Raw genomic sequence first — 18,002 nt, forward strand, 5'->3', positions numbered from 1 at the left:
CCTACCTGGCAGAAGCGAGCACAGCCGAAACGACAGAGGATCAGAAGCTAAGTCTACTGCACACGAGGGTGAGCCACAGAATCTCTACGCAACTAAACTCGGCCAGTTCATACACTGCGGCGCTAGCAGTTCTCGATAAAATTTATGTAAGGCCTATTAATGAAGTTTACGCTCACCATGTGTTCACGACTCGCCGCCAGCGGCCTACAGAATCACTCGCCGAATTTATAAGGGAACTCAATAATTTGTCCAATGACTGTAATTACCAAGCGGTTACCGCGGCTGAACACAGGGAACTTGCTGTACGCGATGCTTTTGTAACGGGCCTCAGGTCTAATTATGTGCGCCAATGACTGCTGGAAAAGGGGGCCCAGGACTTAGAAACGACTGTGGAAGCTGCTACCACGATGGAGGTCGCCTTCCGCAGCCTTAACTCATTCTCCGCGGACTCCGCAACTCAATCATGGCCCCCCGACCAGCGACTCCCCCAGGCCTGTGCTACGCGGCCGCCCAGCCACCATGCTGCCCCAGCTAGCCACTATGCTGCTCCAGCCAGCCACTATGCTGCTCCAGCTTGCCATTTCTGCGGCCAGAACCAGCACCCGCGGCAGCACTGCCCGGCCCGCAACGCGACCTGCAGCAGCTGCGGGCGAAAAGGCCATTACGCAAGAGTGTGCCTCGCTAAAAGGGCCCCAGCTTCCAACTCCCCAGCGACTCGAAGTAATCGCTCCCCTCACTCGCAGGCCCGCGGGGCGTGAAACGCTGCGGCCTATGCCCCAACCCCGCCCCCTCCAGCCACGTGCGATCCATGGGGGCCGCCATCTTGGAAAACCTCCACCACACGGCCGGCCACGTGCGACTCATGGGGGCCGCCATCTTGGACGCCATCTTCCTCGCCGCCCGCCACGTGTGATCCACGGGCCCGATCGGCATCTCCGCGCTCGGACAACTCTGCGGAAGAATTCAAATTCGACTATGAACTCAGAGGGCAGTCATCACGGGGCCACTCCAGCACAGTTGATCGAGCCGTCGACTACCCGCAACTCAACGCAACTAGGGGGGCCTCACGGTAGCAGGGGGGCCTCACGGTAGCATGGTGGTTAGCATCAAGGCTTCACAGCTCCAGGGTCCCAGGTTCGATTCCCGGCTGGGTCACTGTCTGTGTGGAGTCTGCACGTCCTCCCCGTGTGCGCGTGGGTTTCCTCCGGGTGCTCCGGTTTCCTCCCACAGTCCAAAGATGTGCAGGTTAGGTGGATTGGCCATGCTAAATTGCCCGTAGTGTAACGTTAATGGGGGGATTGTTGGGTTACGTGGGTTTAAGTGGGGTGATCATTGTTCGGCACAACATCGAGGGCCGAAGGGCCTGTTCTGTGCTGTACTGTTCTATGTTCTATGTTCAGCGTGGTCACCCTGGACCAATCACGACCAAAGAATCTACGAAACTCGATGGCAGAGCTCCATATCAACGGGTACAAAACGCCATGCCTGTTCGACTCCGGGAGCACGGAGAGCTTCATACATCCAGATCTGGTAAGACGCTGTTCGCTCCCCATTTTCTCCGTGCAGCAAACTATCTCGCTCGCTTCAGGCTCCCATTCGGTCCAGATCCAGGGGCGCACCGCCGCGACACTCACAATCCGAGGCGCTAGCTACTCAAAATTCAAACTCTATGTTTTGCCCGAACTCTGCGCGCCATTCTTATTAGGCCTAGACTTCCAATGTAACCTCAAGAGCCTCACCCTCAGCTTCGGAGGGCCCCTGCCCCTACTCACGATCTGCAGCCTCGCTACGCTGCGAATTCCCCCCCCCCTCCTCTCTTCGCCAATCTCACAAAGGACTGTAAACCCGTAGCCACTCGTAGCAGGCGGTATAGCCTGCAGGATAGGGGATTTGTCAGAGCAGAGGTCCGAAGGCTACTCAGTGAGGGGGTTATAGAGGCCAGCAATAGTCCCTGGAGAGCTCAGGTGGTGGTCGTTAAGACCGGGGGAAAATTCCGTATGGTGGTCGACTACAATCAGACCATAAATAGATTTACGCTCCTCGACGCATATCCCCTCCCCAGGATTGCAGACATGGTAAACCAGATCGCCCAGTACCGGCTCTTTTCCACGGTGGATCCGAAGTCTGCATACCACCAGCCCCCAATCCGCCCGGAGGACCGCCACTACATGGCATTCGACGCCGATGGCCGCCTCTTCCATTTCCTCCGGGTCCCTTTTGGCGTCACTAATGGGGTCTCGGTGTTCCAGCGTGCAATGGACCGAATGGTGGACCAGTACGGGCTGCGGGCCACGTTTCCGTACTTGGACAATGTCACCATCTGCGGCTATGACCAGCAGGACCACGATGCCAACCTCCACCGATTTCTCCAAACCGCCCAGAAACTCAACTTCACATACAACAAGGAGAAATGTGTTTTCCGCACAACCAGACTAGCCATCCTCGGCTAGGTCGTGGAAAATGGAGTCCTGGGCCCAGACCTGGACCGTATGCACCCCCTCTTAGAACACCCCCTCATCCATTGCCCCAAGGCCCTCAAACGGTGCTTGGGCTTCTTTTCCTACTATGCCCAGTGGGTCCCTCAATATGCGGACAAAGCCCGCCACTCTTTAGGGCCACACGATTTCCCCTGTCAGCCAAAGCACGCCAGGCCTTCGACGGTATCAAGGAGGACATCGCCAAAGCGGCCATGCGGGCGGTGGATGAATCCACTCCATTTCAGGTAGAGAGCGATGCCTCAGAGGTAGCTCTTGCAGTCACGTTAAATCAGGCAGGGAGACCAGTCGCATTTTTCTCCCGTACCCTCTCCGCTTCAGAACTCCGACACTCTTCAGTCGAGAAAGAAGCACAAGCCATTGTGGAGGCTATCTGTCACTGGAGGTACTACCTCGCAGGTAGGAGGTTCACCCTCACCACCGACCAAAGATCGGTTGCCTTCATGTTCGACAACTCGCAAAGGGGCAAAATAAAAAACGACAAAATTCTGAGGTGGAGGATCGAACTCTCCACCTACAATTACGATATCAAATATCGACACGGGAAGCTCAACGAGCCTCCGGATGCCCTATCCCGCGGGACACACGCCAGCGCGTAGATCGACCGATTAAAAGTCATCCACAATGACCTCTGCCACCCGGGGGTCACCCGGCTCGCCCACTACATCAGGGCCCGAAACCTGCCTTTCTCCAACAAGGAGGTAAAAGCGGTCACCAGGGACTGCCCGATCTGTGCGGAGTGAAAACTGCACTTCTATAGACCAGACAGGGCCCACCTGGTCAAGGCTTCTAGGCCCTTTGAATGCCTCGCGATTGATTTCAAAGGGCCACTCCCCTCAACTAACAAGAACGTTTACTTTTTAAACATCGTAGACGAGTTCTCCCGTTTCCCATTCGCTATCCCGTGCCCCGACATGACCTGCCACACAGTCATTAGGGCCCTGCATAGCATCTTCACCCTGTTTGGTTTCTCCAGCTACGTACACAGCGACCGCGGTTCGTCCTTCATGAGCGACGAGCTGCGTCAATACCTGCTCGACAAGGGCATTGCCTCGAGCAGGACTACCAGCTACAACCCCAGGGGGAACGGGCAGGTGGAAAGGGAGAACCGTCTGGAAGACCGTCCTACTGACCCTCCGGTCTAGAAAGCTCCAAGTCTCCCAGTGGCAGGAAGTCCTCCCAGACGCGCTCCATGCTATTAGGTCCCTTTTGTGCACGGCGACCAACCAGACCCCTCACGAGAGGCTCTTCATTTTTTTCCAGGGGCACTACCACGGGGGTCTCACTTCCGGCATGGCTGAGGACGCCGGGCCCCGTACTTCTGAGGAAACACATCAGGGCGCACAAATCCGACCCCGTTGGTGAAAAGGTGCGCCTGCTCCACTCCAACCCCCAGTACGCATTCATCGAGTTCCCTGAAGGCCGTCAGGACACGGTATCCCTCCGGGATCTGGCACCCGCTGGATCCAGCGCCCCCTCTACCCCCACAGAAGGACCTCTCACCCTGCACCCCATGCTGCTGCCCCCTCGCGCTCCCGAGCCCACGAGCTCGCTCCACCAGTTCCGCGCCCCCGCGCCGGCCAGCCCCCAGCGCCCCCAGTCCCCGGTCGAACCAGGAGAGTATGAAGCTCGGATACAACCCTCCCTGGATTCCGCCATCGTACCACAGCACACAACACCCACACAGCCACGGCAAGAGGCTGCAACCCTGGTGCTCCGCAGATCACAATGGACAATTCGACCACCGGACAGACTGACGTTGTAGGCCACCACCCCCGCCGGACTTGATTTTTTTGCAGGGGGTGAATGTGGTGAATGTAATATATATATATATATATATATGATAATTCACACTTTCTTTATAAGCGCAGCAGCGCTATCCTACCACTAGGGGGAGTAGCGCTGGGAGTACTCAGGAACTTGTACTGGGCTCCACCCTTGGCTCCGCCCACGACTCCTCCTCCTAGTGCAGCTGTATAAATACCCTTGTCCAGTGTCAGCTTGAGTTCACTAAGAGTTCATCAGCGGGTAACAGGCTGGCTCTGAAGTAAGTCGATTAAAGCCTAGATTCATATCGGAAACACGTGTCTGGTGAATTGATGGTTCCATCACTCTCCAAGGTCCTTGAACAAGTTGTCACATCCCAAATCCATTCCCATCTTTTCTGGAACTCCATGCTGGAATACTTCCAGTCTGGTTTCTGCCATTGCCACAGTACCGGAACAGCCACTACCTAAATCATAAAGACTGTTCCGAAGTAAACTTTCCCTCCTTGTCTTTCTCGACCCACTACACCCATTGACATGGTTAGTTACACCATCCTCCGCCCCGATGACTCCATGGTCATCCAGTTGGGTTGGACTGCCCACAGGTTCCGTTCTTATCTATCTAATCGGGGCCAGAAAATGCAATGGTTTTTCTTCCTGCAGCCGTGCCTGGTATTTTTGGACAGTCAACAGAATGTTGGAATCCACATTATAGGAGGGATGTGATAGAACTGGAAAGGGTGCAGAGGAGATTTACCAGGACATTTCCTGGGCTGGAGAGCCTGGGCTGGGGTGCTTTGGTTATGAAGGAGATTGGATAGAGTATGCTTGTCTTCCTTGGAACAGAGGAGACTGAGGGGGACATAATTGAGATGTATAAAATTATGACTGGGCAGCACGGTGGCAGTTGCTTCACAGCTCCAGGGTCCCAGGTTCGATTCCCGGCTTGGGTCACTGTCTGTGCTGAGTCTGCACGTTCTCCCCATGTCTGCATGGGTTTACTCCGAGTGCTCCGGTTTCCTCCCACAAGTCTCGAAAGACGTGCTGTTAGATAATTTGGACATTCTGAATTCTCCCTCTGTGTACCCGAACAGGTGCCGGAATGTGGAGACTAGGGGCTTTTCACAGTAACTTCATTGCAGTGTTAATGTAAGCCTACTTCTGAAAATAAAGATTATTTTTATTATGAGGGGCATATATAGACAGGAAGAAATTTTTCCCATTGTTGGAGGAATAAATGACCAGGGGTCACAGGTGAGGGGCAGGCGGTTTTGAGGGGATGTGAGGAAAAATATTTTCGCCCAAAGGGTGGTGGGAGTCTGGAACTCACTGCCTGAAAGGGTGGTGGAGGCAGAGACCTTCATAACATTTAAGAAGTATTTAGATGTGCACTTGTGATACCAAGCACTGGAAAATGGATTTGTTGTTTTTGACCGGTGCAGATATGGTGGTCCAAAGGGCTTTTTCTGTGCGTAGACCTCTATGACTCTAATCTTTTGAATTCTATCTGGGAATCAAGCCACCATGCGGGAAAAAACTAGTTATCCTTGATCTCCTCCTATTTCTCTGTTCTATGCTATCCATCAACAACATAGCTCTACCTTGCCACATCGCTCTCATTCTCTCCTTCACTGTTGCTATTGTCCTGAGTTGAGCTCCTGACTTCATAATCACATCAACAATAAGACCATCTATTTCCACCTGGGTAAGGTTGTCCAACATCACCTGTGTCAGCTCAACTGCTGCTGAAACCCTCATTTATGCCCTCATTATGCATAGACTTGCCAATTCTAATACATTTCTGCTGGTCTCCCACATTCTATCTTCCATAAACTTGAGGTCAACCAAAACTCTATTGCCTGGGTCCTAACTAGCACAAAGTCCCACCTACCAATCACTCGTGTTCACTGATCTACCTTGCCTCCTGATCAAGCAATATCTTGATTTAAAGATTTTTAATGTACAAATTATTAAAATTAATCCTGTCAATTTGTGCATGAGAAGATCTACTGCATATTTAGAGTCCCTACAGTGCAGAATGAGGCCATTTGGCCCATCAAGTCTGAATTGAGCCTCTGAAAGAGCACCCTATCTAGGCCTTCGCCCGTCCTATCCCCGTAACCCAATAACCCAATGTAACCATCTGTACACTAATTTAGCATGGCCGATCCACCTAACTTGCACAACTTTGGACTGTGGGAAGAAACCAGAGCACCCGGAGGAAACCCACGCAGGCACGGGGAGAACGTGCAAACTCCACACAGTCACCCAAGGCCTGAATTGAACCCGGGTCCCTGGCACTGCGAGGCAGCAGTGCTAACCACTGCGCCACCAATTTTTAAAAGTACTTTGATAATGCCACATTATTAATTAATAAGATCAGAGCATGCAGATTAAAGGGGAAAGTAGCAAATCAACAGGTAGCCGGCTGAAAGACAAAAATTTTTTTTTAAAGGATTCTGATGATCTGCATTTTTTATTTCGGATTTCCAGCATCCGCAGCAATTCGCTTTTGAAAACCGAAAGGGGTAGCTATTTAGAATGGTAGAAAGTAGAGCCCCGCAAGGATTCGTGCGAGGAGCACACTTGTTGACAATTTATATTCATAATTTAGACCTTGGAATTTAAAATACTAATTTTAAATTTGGAAAAGTCACCAAATTTGGAGGGAGTCAATAAAGTGGAGGATTGCAAAGAGAAGACAATTACATATTTAAATGTGAAGAATGAATATATAATTAGCAAATTAGTTTCCACACATAAGCATGAGATATTACAAGTTGCAAAGAAAAATAATAATCCAAATGGGGAAAGGCTAGCAAATATATCTGAGTACAAATACACAAATTCCAAAATGTAGAAATGCTCTAAGTTTTTAAAATAAATTTAGAGTACCCATTATTTTTTCAAATTAAGGGGCAATTTAGCGAGGCCAATCCACCTACCCTGCACATCTTTGGGTTATGGGGGTGAAACCCACACAAACACGGGGAGAACATGCACACGGACAGTGACCTAGAGCCGGGATCGAACCTGGGACCTCGGCGTCATGAGGCAGCAATGCTAGCCACTGCGCCACCGTGCTGCCTCGAAATGCTTTAATAAGGCTAGAAAAAGTAAACTATGCATTTGGATCTATTTCTAAAGGGATAGGATTGCAAAGTAGAGAAATTATGCAAATCTTGCATTGAACTGTGGTTAGACCACACTTGGGAGTACTGTGTACAATTGCGGTCACCATTTTTATAAAGCAGATATGGAGGCAGTGAGAAAGGTTTTACAAGGTTAATACCAGAAATGTGAAGGTAAACCCATACCCATCAGGAAAAGATGAATTTGCTGGGAATCATTTTGTTGAAATAAGACCTATTGGAGATCTTTAAGATTTTGAGAGGATTTATATATATATATATGGGAGAGAGAGCTTTTTATTTTCATATTTTCATTTTCAGCAAGAGGCAAAGCAGAAACGATCAATATAAAATATTCACCATGAAATCAAGGAAGAAATTCAGAAGGTGTTTCTTTATCCAGAGCATAGTAAAAATGTTGAACCCACAATGAATCTACCCTCAAATTTCTCTTTGCTGGGTGCAGTCTGCTTGTTGCAATGTATAGTCCTTTAAAGACTGCAGTTAATTTTAAAGGAAACATAGTTTGTGTACAGTCTATTTGCTCCTTCCAGTTGTCATACATCAAAGAAAGCATTGCTCACAACCACAAGAAATGCTTTGGGTGAACAGGATAGATTATTTTAAGGGGAGTGTTACAATCCCAGCTGATATTAACACTGGGCAAGTCAGATCCCAGAGTGAGACCTGGCTTGATAGATCCTAACTTTATTTTTTTAGAAACTGTGGAGGTAAGTCATTGAACAAAAGCAATGAGTCTGCTGATGAACACTTAGCACAAAGAATAAAACATTTATTAAACAAGAAAATAAACTATGTTACGCCAGATACAAAAGGGTGGAAATATCGCATGTCAAACACAAGGAAATTATTTGAATATTTACTTTTCCTTCACCCCAGCTATATATTTACAAACACATTCAGAAAGTGAAAGCAATTTATCATATCTGTCTTATAATCTAATATTAAAGGTAAGTAGTGGTACATGTGGACCAATTGGCGAACTGTATTCAGATATACCAACTCCAAAGTAAATGACAGGTGCCACCAAACCAGATTTCATGGATTTCTCGACAATCCAGATGCTCATCTGGTTGTCACACTGTGAGCTTACTGGTCTCACTGAAACTCTGGGCAGGACTTTCCGGTCACCCGTAGCTATTCCAGCAGCGGAGTCATCAGCCGCTGCAGGACCTTCCACTCCATCTTCCACTCCAATGGCTGTCTACGTTGCTTTGTGTGGCTCACCCGTACCGCAGCCGGGGGACCCACTATGGGGGGGTCATCTTCGGTGGGGTGAGACCGCAATATCCCGCTGGCAGGAAACGCCAGAAAACAAACCTTCTATCGTTCTTATGTGGATTTCCATTCTCCACGTTTGAAGAACTTTCCTTAGAATCCTCTTTGAACACCGTACCCATTCAGACAGCTTCAACCAGAATTCACCTCCAGGGTTTCAAGTAGACAACTGTCCCAAAGTCCCGCAGTAAGGAGTCATCGATCATCGGCTGCCTCCTTGTGGTGATATAACCACTGTAGTTATGCGTACTTGCAGTAGGGGGTTGTATGCCTGTACCTGTAATACAGGTTCCTCCGGTAAGCCCCTGCCGGCTAGCTCCGCCCACAGGGAGCTTATGTATAAATGTATGAGAGCCACTCAGACCCTCAGTCTACAGTTGCAGATGGAGGGACAACATCGTACAACAATAAAGCCTCTATTGAACCAGTCTCTCGGCTTAGAGTATAATTGTTAGCGCTACACTCCTCAAATCTTCTGGGCTTCTTTCAATCCCACTTTGTTTCAAGTATGCTCCTCCCCACAGCATTTTCATCTGTTCCATTGTCTCAACTCTGTTTAAACAGGATCTATTTCTGATCTCCAATCTGAATTTAGACCTTCTTCTGGACTTGTTTCTGTCGCACCCCTTGGTTTGGGATATTTTTCTTTGTTTGGGACATTCTCCCCGTCTCCCTCTCGAACGGCACTCCTCTGGAGATTACTTGACCTGCAGTTTCATGCTGTTTCGCATTTCTTGTTCTCTTTCTTTTCCTTACTCCTGCACATATGAAGCCAGTTCCAGCCAGTGCATGTGCAGATTCCCATGGCCCGCGGGGAATTGGAGCTCCCAAACTCCAGCTCGGATTTAAACTTCAGGTTTTCTTCTCTTTTTTTTCCCAAGGTTAAATAAATACATGAGGGGGAAGGAAAGATGGACGGAGGTTCAATCGGAGCTTAAAGCATGAACATGGACTGGTTGTGCTGAAAGGGCTGTGTCTGTGCTGCATATCCCAGGCACATTCAGGTAACATTTGAGTTGATTCCCTTTATATTAAGACCAAATCCCCTGATTACAGATTTCGTAGAATGAGTGGAATTCAAAGCCCACAAAATCGTTAAAACTCCTCAAATTATTTGCGATAGAATTGGATATACTTAGTTACCATAAACTGGTTTGCTGTGATTGATATTAATCATAGATGGCTTAGAAATGGGAATGCAGAAGGGGGAAGCAGTGAAATAAAAGACCTTTTGCTTATTTGCTCGACATTTTGAGTCCCTTGGTTACATGTGGGTGTTTAGGAATGCAAGGCTCTGTAAATTTAGCTCAGTGCTGTAATCTTATCAGCAGAGTGTCTTTCACATGCACTTCTTACATTTCCATTTACAAATCGTTGGGCCTGTGTTACATCAGAGCCAAGAAAGCTGAATTTGGGAAATGCTCATACATCCCTCGAGGATCCGGGGCTTTCAGTAGATTTTCCCAGCCCCATCATGTGTGCAACTCCTGTACTTAAAGCAGCAATGCCTTATTTTCATTGGATTCCTATTTGGATTTGACTGATCACTCCCCAAGGTTGCAGCTTTTATTTCTGAAAAAGATTTCTCTGTTATTTTCTATTGAGTTCACTTTGGATCTTCCTAAAACTGGAATAAAGGAAACTAGAGGGGTCAGTAGAAAAATCGAGTTTAATTAATTAAACATTTGTGTCTCTGACACTGGTATTCATTCTTAGTCAAAAGCTGTATGGTGCATGAAAGATCTGGGCGGGATTCCCCAAACCCCTGCTGGGTCAGAGAATCGCCGGGGGGGGGCGTGAATCCCGATCCCGCCAGCCGCCGAATTCTCCAGCGCCGGATATTCGGAGGGGGTGGGAATCGCGCCACGCCGGCCTACGCATTGGCCATGTTAGCCTCCGCGATGGCCGACGCATAGATGAACGCCCCCCGCGCATTCGCGGAGATGACGTCAGCAGCCGCTGACGACCCCGCGCATGCGCGGACCCGGCTGGCGTGGCGCCAAAGACCTTCCACACCGGCCAGCGGGGCGCAAACCACTCTGGAGCCGGCCTAACCCCTGATCGTGCGGAGGAATCTGCACCTTTGTGGCGGGCCGACGCCGGAGTGGTTCACGCCACTCCATCCCGCCGGGACCCCCCGCCCCGTCGGGTACGGGAGAATCCCGCCCATTATTTTTTTAAGTCCTTAACAATTGAAATGCGGGTCAGCAAGAGACTCCTGGCAAGTCAGCAGCAGGTATTGCAATTAAAATCCAGGGAATGTAAATGGGAAAATCAGACTTTTAATCATATGACAACGGAACAGCAAAAGGACGTGAAAAATCAAAAGAAAATGCAAGCCTTTTGAGAAGGGCGAACAAAGTTTTTTTTTAGTAAATCAGTAAGTTCCAGTTTATCCCTCTTGATAAAGGATCCAAGTATTTAGTGCTCCATAGTAGACACCCTAATGGCAGGTGTGCGTTATCCATTGTGGAGCTGCCCCTACAGCTGCACTTCCTAGGAAGCACTTGAGAACAAAAAGACGGATGAAAAGGACCGCAGTTAGAAAAAAGCCTGCTACCCTGAGTTAATGGACCCCCGCATAAAATAAACACTCTGATTCTCCGCTTTGAAACTGCCTCAACCTGTCAATCAGAAAGCGTTTAGCAGGCAATGGGTATTAAATTGAATGTAAACTTAGGGCAGTATTCTCCACTCCCGATAAAAATCGGGATGGCCGTCGTGAAATCGGCCGAGGTTCACGACGGCCTCGGGGGGATAGGAGCGGGCCTCCGTCTTTCACAGCCATGACCTAGTCACGCCGGAAATGACGTGCAAAGCGGCGCATTTGTGAGGTCATCCGCGCATGCGCGGGTTGCCGGTTCCAACCCGTGCATGCGCGGATGACTTCATCGTGCAGACGGCGCGAACCGCAAGACGTGGCGGCTTGATCTTGCCGGGCGGCGGAGGGGAAAGAGTGCGTCTGTTTTGGACGCTAGCCCGATGATCGGTGGGCACCGATCGCAGGCCTGTCCCCTCCCGAGCACAGTCGTGGTGCTCCTGTGCCAATCGGGTCCCTAGATGCCCCAAACAGGCATCTGGCGCAAGGTGTGGTTGCTACCGTGGTGATACGGGCGTGAAGGGCTGGCCGCGGGGGGGGGGGGGGGGGGGGGGGGGATTGCTGGGGATGCCATGGGGGCGTAAAAAATGTCGGGAGGCCCTCCCGCGATTCTCCCATGCCGCGTGGGGAGCGGAGAATTCCGCCCATGGTGTTTCAAAGCTTCCAGCCATCTAGGCATGCACACAGACTTCCATACTTTAAAGGGAAATGAAATTGACTGTGTGAAAACCAAAAGATTTCCACTACTTTCAAGGGATTACTTTCACCTACATCTCACAGGCCTTTAAACTTGGAAAAAGTGGGGAGGTGAGGTGGTGAATGAGGGGGGAGCTGAATGAGGGGGACTGAAAGAGGGCCCTTTCCAGAGATTATGATGGGGGAGTGTGCTCAGTGATCTGATGGGCAGGGTGGAGTGATGGGGAGTGGCTGCAGCAACGTTTCAGATTGGAATGCCCCTTAAAAATTGCGCTCCAATCCCAGAAGTGCGGGACCTGTCAGAGAGATTAGGGTCGTGCCCCTCAGTTGCAATGCAGACCCCTGTGTGCCATGGCAGGGAAATACCAATTCAGCTAAAAAAATAGCATGGCACGTCGGGGTCGGTCTTGGTACCAGTGGGAATCACTCTAGTTTTCCTGCTGACAGGAGCACTTAGTCGCAATTCTGGAGAATCGCAACCATGTTTATAGAGAGTGAAGTTTGGGAAATACTCTTTCGGAAGCCAGAGTCCAGTGAGGTCAGTTGACTCACAGTGTAATTATCCTCTGGGAAGACTTGAGCAGAAATCCGATGCATTGTGTGGCATCTGCCACTTAGTAATAGAGTGGGGTGTGTCTGACCGCAGTTTACCTGTTGGTTTATAGGGACTGTGCATACAGTTGTGAAGCTAAATGGGAGTGAGAAGTATTGTATTATAACCAAGGTTTTCATGTCTAATAAATGCTTTCTTTATGTTAAAAGTTAATTGGCAGGACCGTAACTCGGTTCATCCACGCTTTTAAAAAAAAAAGTAAAAATAACGGGGCGCTATTCGGCGGAAAGATTTCTAAGTGTGGTAGCGAGCGGGAACTGCCGCGAGCTTCCTGGCGTTCACTCCAGCGAGGCCGGCAACACTATTCAATGTTAATTTGTCCTCTTAACGAGGCCTGACAGGCTTCACGCTGCAAATGAAGGCTCTCTAGTTGATGCACTGGGACCACGCTCGCGAGTCTGTCTCCCCCCCCCCCCAGCCCTAACAAGGTCGAGCAGGACTTAAACAGCACTTGCACAACCAACCCCACTCAGATCGTAGCCATGGTGTCGAGACGACCGGCCTCAAGGTTTGGAGATGAGGAGCTGGGGAGGCTCATCGATGCGGTGGAGGCCAGGAGGGGTGTTAGGTTCCCCTGAGGATCCCGGAGGGTGAGCCACAGGGCAGCAAGTGACGCCTGGGATGAAGTCACTGGCCTCCAGTGCCGCAAGAAGATCAACACCCTCACTGGGCAGCAGGCGTGAGTTGACACCCTCCCTCCACTGCGATGCGACTAGCCCCCCCCCCCCCCCCCCCCCCCCCCCCCCCCCCCCCTCCCCCCCACCACCAAGCAGAGGAGGCTGCTCTCGGTGACAGCACGGACCACCCTATGGACTGGCAATGGTGGCCACAAGCTCCACGATTTTCACCCCTCTGACGAGGCCGAATTTTACAGCGAACACCCGGAACAAAGGAGCACGGCGGTGCACATGCTGCTAAGTGTTCTGGGGCCTTCCGGGGCTGTCCCCAGGGACACCCACCAAGGGCGTCAAAGGCCTCTGATGTGCATCCTGGGGATATACCTAAATGTGGCAGTAGAGCAAGGAAGGAAAAGCACATCACGGATCACTGAGGGTACTGGGCAGCGAAGGTAAGCGGGTCTAAGGAGTCTAGTGTGCGTTGGCGGGGCCAGGGAGGGAGTGTGGGGACAGTGTGGTGGCATCATCAGGATCGTGAGGCTGTGGGGCACACTTGTACAAGGAACATTAAAACACCTTCATCACAACCAGCATGGTGCATCTGGCTCTTTATTCTGCCGACAACCAATCGACACGGCTAGAAGCCTCCACGGTCTGTGGGAGTTATGGGTGGTCGGTGGGGCAGACAGGTAGGGGGCTAGGGTTCCCCACAGAAACACATGGGCCAGGGGTTGACATGGCAGACCCGCGCACGTCCACCGCCCCCATTAGTGCCCCCCCTCCCAGCCCAGTGCCCCCGGGCTCACTCCCTGTGAGCGAAGATGATTGCTTACCTCATTGGCTACCCACAGCAGCCCATCCACCAGGTTCACGTTTTAAAGAAGTGCTAATCGGCGCCAGTGTGACCACTTGCTGGGGAGGCCACTGAATCATGGGAGGCTGTTGGATGTGGGATTGCTCCTGTCAATTGTGTGGAAATAGGGTTTGTGGTGATAATTGGATTCCCACAGCTACAGCACAGTTCGCCTACGGGAACAGGTTGCATCGTAAACGGTTTGGATCCTGCCGCCCGGTTCTCGTTTTCGGTCTCTCCTGCTATTCACTGGCCTCGTTTTGCTCGAGCGAGAATGAAACGATGCCGGAGAATCGTGGCCAAGGTCTTTTGAGCCTAGGATCCACTCTGGGACCTTCCTATCCAGTAGAATCAACTTGGATCCCGTGTAACACAAAGCACATGAAACCAAGCCAAACTGCCTGAACCTATGTCGAGGATATGTTTTTGGAAACCTTGGGGTACTGATACAGGAATACAATGCAGTTCATGCAACAGATAGATCACGCATCTACTGTGGGCATTTGGGTAACATAATGGTCCTTGAAAATATCACCACAACAATACACAATAAAGTGACACAGCATGAAGTAAGCGGCAAGTTTACAAATCATTTAGTTCTGGCATCGAAGCCTTTCAGGCATACTTGTTAACTGGGAGATTTACTAAAATGTGGATTGCTAGGATAACCTTATCAAATTAATTGAGGACAGAAAAGAACACTTGGTCTGGGTACATAAAGGGTAAAATGCATCTGTTCACATCAGTGGAATTTGGAATTAACATTAAGATTTACTAGGTGCCTGGCCAGTTTCATTTCAAACTGAGCAGCTGGTCTGGAACTGGCCAAACCTCACTGCATTGGAATGCACTATTGTCAGGTGCTTCAGGAAAACAACTTCAAGAGGGTGAGGGTAAATTCTTCAGTGTCCCTCATTACTTTCCACAAACAATCTACACTGTTACAAAATAATCTACACTGGGTTAAAATCAAATTTAACGGTTTCATGCAAACTGGATGATGTAATGGAAGGGGACAGAAATTACTAGTTTCCTTTTCAAATTCAAGGTTAATTACCCGGGGGAAAAAGTCTGGGCAGCAATGAACGTGCAAAAAGTCATACTTCCTTCTACTCCTGCTCAGGTTATGTTGCCAGCTGCTTAGAGTTTTGAGATATTTTCCATTTTGAGTACATGAGTGAATTGTAAGTGGTAATTCCAATTTCGTCAGGTCCGGTATAATTGAGCACTTGCACTAGTCAGAGTGTCATAGGATTTACAGCACAGAAAGAGACCCTTCGGCCCATCGTGTCTGTGCTGGCCATCAAGCACCTATTTATTCTAACCCCATATTCAAGCACTTGGTCCTATGTATGCTATGGCGTTTCATGTGATCATCTAAATGCTTCTTAAATATTGTAAGAGTTCCCACCTCTACCACCCTTTCAGGCAGTGAGTTACAGATTTGCACAATCCTTTGGGTGAAAAACCTTTTCCTAAAATTCCCTCTAAATCTCCAACCCATTACCTTAAATCTATGCCCCCAGGTTATTGACCCCTCTACTGAGAGGAAACGTTTTTTCCTATCTACCCTAACCCTATATCTCTCGTAATTTTGTAGACCTTGATGAGGACCCCCCTCAGCCTTCTCTGCTCTAACGGGAACAATCCCAGCCTAAACAGCCTCTGTTCATAGCTGAAATGCTCCAGCCCAGGAAACATCCTGATGAATCTCCTCTGGACCCTTTCTTGTTCAATCACATCCTTCCTAGAATGTGGCGACCAGAGCTGCACATAGTACTCTAGCTGTGACCTAACGTGCATTTTATACAGCTCCATCAAAACCTCCATCCTCTTGTATTCTACGCCTCAGCTAATAAAGGCAATGAGATTAGAATAGATCGGTGCTTGTTGGCCTGTACAGGCATGACGTGCCTCTTTCTGTGGTCTATGAAGGGAGTTCCTCGGTTGATACAAGGCGGTTTGTCCCTTTTCCTTCCTTTTTGACTTTGTGGCAGTTCTTGGTACAACTGAGTAGCTTTCCCATTTCAAGGTGTATTTAAGATTCAATCACATTGCTGTGGGTCTGGAGTCACATGTCGACAGACCTGGTAAGGGCAGCAAATTGTGTTCCCTAAAGGAAATTCATTTTTGCAACAATCGACGATTCGTTCATAGTCGCATTACGGAGACTAGCTTCTCAATTCCATTTATATATTGAATTTAATTTCCACCAGCTGACATGGTAGGATTTTAATCCATGACCCAGGGCATTAGCCTGGACCTCTGGGTTACTAGTCCATTGACAGTACTACTCTGTCATCACCTTCACTTTCTTGAACTGTAGCTTTTCAAGAAGGTGTTGATCACCACATTATTGAAGGCAGAGACAGGCAATAAATGCGAGCATAGACCCCAAATATGCACAACCAATGAATGAATTACAATATAAAAGCCTGCTAATAGTCTTCCATTCAGATTGATTATCCAGTGCCAAAACCTCCATTCTTCCTCTTGTCATGAGCTAGTTGAGACCAAAATCATAATTTTTCAGGATGCTGCTAATCATAATAGTCTCACCGTGAAACCGAAAGGGCCACCATCATTACCTCTGTGGAAGTGAACTACTCTCTACCTCCACAATCTTCTCTTCCTTGTCTTCATTTAAACTGTCCCATTCAAATGATGAATGTCCTTCAGTAAATCTGATTTAACCATCCACACAAACCTACCTTCCCACCAGCATAGCACCCAACCGTCTCTTGAATGACTCCAGAGATTTCTCTATCCCTACCCTTCCTTAAGATAAAGTATTAATTATCTATGCTCTAACATTCATTTTGGTTTTTAGAAATGCACAGAATTGGCAGGTGTTCTACATGTAATTCTTACCTTTAAATTGAAGCATTCATCAGGATAACTCTTCGCAAGTCCAGGCTGGGTGAAAGATGGGCTATGAATTTTGAAAATAAAACATGGAAAGACGTCAAATAATTTAGAAATCAGAAGGTGACATATCAGATTGATTTATAAAAATGGAATGGAATGTTTTTCAATTCTTAGTAATCATTTGTCTGTATGTAGTGACATCAAAAGTCGATTTACAATTGAATGTGAAATGTATTGCAAAGGATTTGGGCGGCACAGTGGCTAGCACTGCTGCCTCACAGCACCCGGGGCCCGGGTTCGAATCCGACCTTGGGCAACTGCCTGTGTGAAGTTTGCATTTGCAGTTTTTCCCAGCATCTGCGTGGGTTTCCTCCAGGTGCTCCGGTTTCCTCCCACAAGTCTAGAGGTGTGCAGGATAAGTGGATTGACTATGCTAAATTATACCTAGGTGAGGTTATGGAGCTAGGGTAGGGGATTGGGCCTCGATAGGGTGCTCTTTCAGAGAGTTGGTACAGACTCGATGGGCCAAATGGCCTCCTTCTGCACTGTAGGGATTCTATGATTCTACTCTATGATTTGGTCAAAAATACATTTAGTACATTTACATTACGCACAGCAACCAGATATTTACCTGCCTATTTATTATTTCGGATTCGTGCAGCACAGGAAACAGAGAGGAAGACAACATTAAAAATGTCAAGGGAGAGAGAGAGAGAGAGAGAGACTGAGAAAAATCTCATCTAGACTTCAGGCTGTTTATTCCCATCCAGTGATTCCTATTAGAAAGTCGGGACAGTAAGAAGTCTTACAGCACCAGGTTAAAGTACAACAGGCTTGTTTCAAACACTAGCTTTCGGAGCGCAGCTCCTTCCTCAGGTGAAATTTCACCTGAGGAAGGAGCAGTGCTCCCAAAGCTAGTGTTTGAACAAACCTGTTGGACTTTAACCTGGTGTAAGACTTCTTACTGTGCTCACCCCAGTCCAACGCCGGCATCTCCACATATTAGAAAGTCATGTGAGGATAAATTTGGACTCAGCTGAGGTTCCACCCAGCACACACACACCC

The 18,002-nt window shown here is 48.9% G+C and overlaps 1 protein-coding gene across 1 annotated transcript in view; it reads right to left on the reverse strand.

The window, feature by feature from the left end:
• Nucleotides 1-18,002, reverse strand: part of map3k22 (mitogen-activated protein kinase kinase kinase 22) — a 178,938-nt gene that overhangs the window by 65,701 nt on the left and 95,235 nt on the right. The window contains 2 exon segments of the mRNA XM_038808845.1: nucleotides 4,448-4,467; nucleotides 16,941-17,001. Coding sequence (XP_038664773.1) covers nucleotides 4,448-4,467; nucleotides 16,941-17,001 — 81 coding nt within the window.

This window comes from Scyliorhinus canicula, chromosome 10 (assembly GCF_902713615.1).
Source record: "Scyliorhinus canicula chromosome 10, sScyCan1.1, whole genome shotgun sequence".
Lineage (NCBI taxonomy): Eukaryota > Metazoa > Chordata > Chondrichthyes > Carcharhiniformes > Scyliorhinidae > Scyliorhinus > Scyliorhinus canicula.